The following is a 4,708-nucleotide window of genomic DNA, read 5'->3' on the forward strand; positions in this document are numbered from 1 at the left end:
AGAAATCCACCTGCCTCTGCCTCCCAAGTGCTGGGATTAAAGGTGTGTGCCACCACCGCCCAGCCAATCTTTATTTTTTATTTGTGTGTGCCTGAGTGTGTCTGTAGATGTATGTGGGAGTGGTTATATGTATGTGTGTGCACATGTGCAAGCATGCAGAGGTGATATGTGTCTGAGTGTGGGGAGTGTATATGCATGGAAACACGCGTGTGCAAGTGTTTTGCCTACGAGTGTGTACGTGCACCGTGTGTACCATGAGCACAATGCCTGGTGCTCAGACGTCAGGAGACTTCTTCAGATCCCCTGGAACCGAACTAATCAATGGTTGCCTGTAAGCCACCATGTAGGAAGCTGACAGAAATCTCACCCAGGTTCTCTGCAACAGCAACAAGTGCCCTGAACTACTGAGCCATCTCTCTAGCCCATAACTCAGACTGGAAATAAAACAAAATAGAAATGAGTTACTTTATGTGTGTGGGGGGGGGAGGTGCAGGGAAACACCAACGTGCATATGTCGCCATCAGAGGACAGCCTGCTGGAGCTGGTTCTCTGGGTCCACCTGTGTCACAGGGGTCCGGCTCAGGCCATCAGCTCAGCAGCAAACATCTATCCGGAGCCATCTCTGGGCCCTCACTGTTAGTTCTGCCTATTCTAGAACTCACGACTGTTGACCAACAAGGCCTCAAACTCCCAAGAGCTCCACCTGCCTCTGCTGGGATCACAGACCTGGGCCACCATATCCAAGGGATTTTTGTTTCTTTTATTTACTATATGTGAGTACACTGTAGTTGTCTTCAGACACTCCAGAAGAGGACATCAGATCTCACTACGGATGGCTGTAAGCCACCATGTGGTTGCTAGGATTTGAACTCAGGACCTTCAGAAGAGCAGTCAGTGCTCTTCTTACCCACTGAGCCATCTCTCCAGCCCCGATTTTTGGGTTTTTTTTTTTAGAGACAGGATTTCTCTGTGTCTCTCTCTGGCTGTCTTGGAGCTTGCTCTGTAGACCAGGTTGGTCTTGAAATCACAGAAATGCCCCTGCCTCTGCCTCCTGAGTCCTGGGATTAAAGAAAGGCCTGCTCCACTACCTCCACCCTCCTTTTTTTTTTTTTTAAGTATAAAATTATCTGCCCTCCTCCCTCTAGGCCTCTGAAAGTCAAAGCGCATTTATCATGCAAACCACCACTTTAACTTACTGTTCACACTCTTCTGCTATGCACTGACCAGGGCCCTCAACCAGGACTTCCATTTAAAATCAGTAGGGGGCCTTTGGGAAGACACACAGAAGCTAGGCCAGGTGGCCCAGGGATGTCATCGCACCTAATCTACTAGGGTGGCTGAGGCAGGAGTGTCACAAGTAAGTCCCTCCTGTGCTCAGAGAGCATTCAGAGCCAAGAGGAGAATTTTAGTGAGACCCCAACTTAAATAAAAGGCTGAGGATACAGCTGAACGGTTTTCAGCTCTTGCCTGAGCCCAAGCCCCAACACAGGGAAAGAAACAAAAACTGGCGCACAGCCTCCACCGCCTGCACAGGACTTCCAGCTTGTTTCAGAACGGGAGAGAGCTTAAGCCCGCAAGCAACCCGCAGGGACTATGAGCCTCCCCCATTATACTGTGTACAGCGCTCCGTACCATGTAAATACTACATAAAGGGTCACACCGGACCATGGAGGGCTTGCTGGTGCGTTCTGGACACGGGTCATTTCCATTCTTCACATTTCTCTTTTCTTTCTTTCTTTCTTTTTTTTGTTTGGTTTTTGTTTTTGTTTTTGTTTTTTCCAGACAGGGTTTCTCTGTATAGCCCTGGCTATCCTGGAACTCACTCTGTAGACCAGGCTGGCCTCAAACTCAGAAATCCACCTGCCTCTGCCTCCCAAGTGCTGGGATTAAAGGCGTGCGCCACCACTGCCCGGCCATTCTTCACATTTCATCAGCAGGTGGCTGAATCTGTGAGCACAGAGGCCACCCTCGAGACCCCAGATTCTCATTTCATAGTCTTAAATGAGGTCAGGAATGGGCTTCCGGTTCTCCAGGTTAACTCCTGCACCTGCTCGCCTATTAGGCTGACCTTATTTAAGTCAGATTTTCATAACAATCACCTGGCACAGTCCCTGCATCTAACAAGGAGACACGAATCAACCGCGGCACATTAGAGTCTGCAGATCCTACTAATTAAAGTGTTTATTGCAGGGATTGGGGTGGGGTTTCAGGCATAGCTCTGACGAAGTGTCTTCAGAAAAACACACATTCTGGGGGGTGGAGAGGCGGGGGGAGTATGGCTCGGTGGTAGAGTGCCTAGCAGGCTGGGAGGACCGGGTTAGGTCTCTAGCTCCATCCAAACAAGAAGAAAGCCAAGCAACACAACAACCACCACCCGCAAGGAAGTGTGGGGCAGGAAACGTGGGAACCGTGTTCCAGCACCTTCCCGCCCCCGCCCCCGCCCCCGGGCTTTCCGTTTCCGTTTCCCACTCAGTGGAATTGAGTAGTGCCTCGGAACGGAGGCCTCGGGGAAGCCAGGCACAAAGAGCCCACAAGATGGCAGCTGGCATCTCTCCTAACGCGGATACCTGCTTAGCAGCCCCACCCAGCTCGAGCGCCGCGCGGCCGAGCTCCAGGGAACCCCGGAGAAGGCGCCGCAGGCCCCGCCCAGCCGCATCGCCTTACCTGCGCGGCCCGCAGAAACGCACCTCCCACGTCCCACCCCCGGGGGCTCCGGTGGGCGGGCGGGCGAGCGGGGGCGCGGCCGGGGACTCCGCATTCTCCCCAGCCCGACCCCCGTCCCCAGGGCACCGATCCCGCCCCCGGGGGTCCCCCCCACCGCGTGCCAGCACGGGCGCCGTCCCCTCCTCCCCGCCCGCGGCGGCGCCGCCACTCACCCCGCGCGCGGCCTGCTGTCCACCCGCTTCTTGTGGCGCACGGGCTGCAGCGGGATGCTGTCCGTCATGTCGCCGCCGCCGCCGCCCGCCGCGCCCCCCGCGCTCCCCGCGGCCTCCGCGCCGCCCCGGGGCAGGGGGAGGAGGCGCCGGCAGCGGGCGGGCCGGGCCCGCAGCGCAGGGGCGAGGTCGCGAGCGCCGGGCCACGCGCGGAGCCGCCCGCGCGGCCCGACCGACGGACACGGCCGCACCATGGGCCCCGCTCCGCGCTGCGCCCACGCGCGCGCCCGCTCGCCCGGGGCCGCCGCAGTGTCCCCGCCCCGGCCCGCGCCGCGCGCCCCCCACGCGCGCCCACCCGGCCACGCGCCCCCCGCCGCGTCCGCGCGCGCCCCCGCGAGAGAGCGAGCGCGCGCCCCGCCGCACTCACCCCACCCCGGGCATTCTCTCCCTGGCTCGCTCCGGGGAGAGCCGTGTGCACACACACACACACACACACACTCCGCCCCGCTCACCCCACCTCCACGCCGCGGCCACACACACGGCCCGCCGGCCCGCCTGCCTCCTCGGCTGCAACCTGCGCCCCACGCTGGGGTCCCCCGAGGTTCGGGCCCCGGTTGGGGGTGGAAGCCCGGCAGGTTTGGGGACACACCCCTCCCTCCAGCTGCGTTCCTAAATCAGGGTGAGACTCAAAGAGGCGCCTTCACCCAAACACCAGATGCAGGGTGATCACACGCACAGGTTACTGTGAAAATAAACACACTCAGGGCGACAGAGGACAACAGCTCAGCACTTAAGAGAGCAGCCACCATTGCTTGACACATGCACTCACGCAGGCGTATGCTCTTTATTTTTATTTATTTATGTATTTATTTATTTATTTATTTTGGCTTTTCCGAGACAGGGTTTCTCTGTTTAGCCCTAGCTGTCCTGGAACTCACTCTGTAGACCAGGCTGACCTCGAACTCAGAAATCCACCTGCCTCTGCCTCCCAAGTGCTGGGATTATAGGCGTGTGCCACCACCACCCATGCTTTTTATTTTTTTAAAAGATGTATTTATTTTATGTATATGAATACACTGTAGCTGTCTTCAGACACTGATACCAGAACTCATTACAGGTGGTTGTGAGCCACCATGTGGTTGCTGGGATTTGAACTCCAGACCTCCAGAAGAGCAGTCAGTGCTCTCAATCACTGAGCCATCTCGCCAGCCCCGGGCATATGCTATTTAAAAGAATAATGAAAACAAACCTTTTAAAATGCCAGCAATAGGAGCTGAGTTTGGGGGTGTATGCCTTTGATCCCAGCCCCTTGGGAGGTAGAGGCAAGGCCAGCCAGGGATAAGCAGAGAAACACTGTCTCTAAGTAAATAAATAATCAATCAGCATATAGGGGGCTAGAGAGATGGTTCATTGGTTATGTGCACCAGCTGCTCTTGTAGAGGACCTGGGTTCAATTCCCAGTACCCTTGTGCTGATCAATGTTGGTTGTCCAGCTCCAGAGGAAATGATGCCCTCTTCTGGCCACTGTCGGTACTGCATGCATATGACTCGGGGAAAAAAAAAACAGCGAAAATACACAATTTTTTTTAAATGAGCATGTATGTCGAGTCCCTCAAGATGTAACCCGTGTAACTACCATAAACGATGCTGAAACATGAGGAGCAGTTTCTGCTGATGATTCCAAAGAAATTCCCCAAGAGAGGAGGCATGAGAAGTACCTTTGATGGGGCTGGAGTGATGGCTCTTCCAGAGGTCCTGAGTTCAATTCCCAGCAACCACATGGTGGCTCACAACCATCTGTAATAGGATCTGACTCGCTCTGCTGGGTGTCTGAA

General features: G+C 55.7%; 1 protein-coding gene across 4 annotated transcripts in view; it reads right to left on the reverse strand.

Moving 5' to 3' along the window:
• Atp9a (ATPase phospholipid transporting 9A (putative)) overlaps window positions 1–3,460 on the reverse strand; it is a 110,303-nt gene extending 106,843 nt beyond the window's left edge. The window contains exon 1 of one of the 4 annotated variants that reach the window (XM_031372859.1): window positions 3,391–3,460. Coding sequence is in view for 2 of the 4 variants with exons in the window: in XM_031372853.1 (XP_031228713.1) it covers window positions 2,877–3,127 (251 nt within the window). In the remaining 2 variants the exon portion in view is untranslated. Of the gene's footprint in view, window positions 1–2,664; window positions 2,684–2,876; window positions 3,159–3,300; window positions 3,366–3,390 lie in introns of those variants that run through there. The other 3 variants (XM_031372855.1, XM_031372853.1, XM_031372857.1) reach the window with 3 other exon arrangements.
• Between the last annotated feature and the right edge of the window lie 1,248 nt (window positions 3,461–4,708).

Source organism: Mastomys coucha, unplaced genomic scaffold (genome assembly GCF_008632895.1).
Source record: "Mastomys coucha isolate ucsf_1 unplaced genomic scaffold, UCSF_Mcou_1 pScaffold15, whole genome shotgun sequence".
Taxonomy (NCBI): Eukaryota; Metazoa; Chordata; class Mammalia; order Rodentia; family Muridae; genus Mastomys; species Mastomys coucha.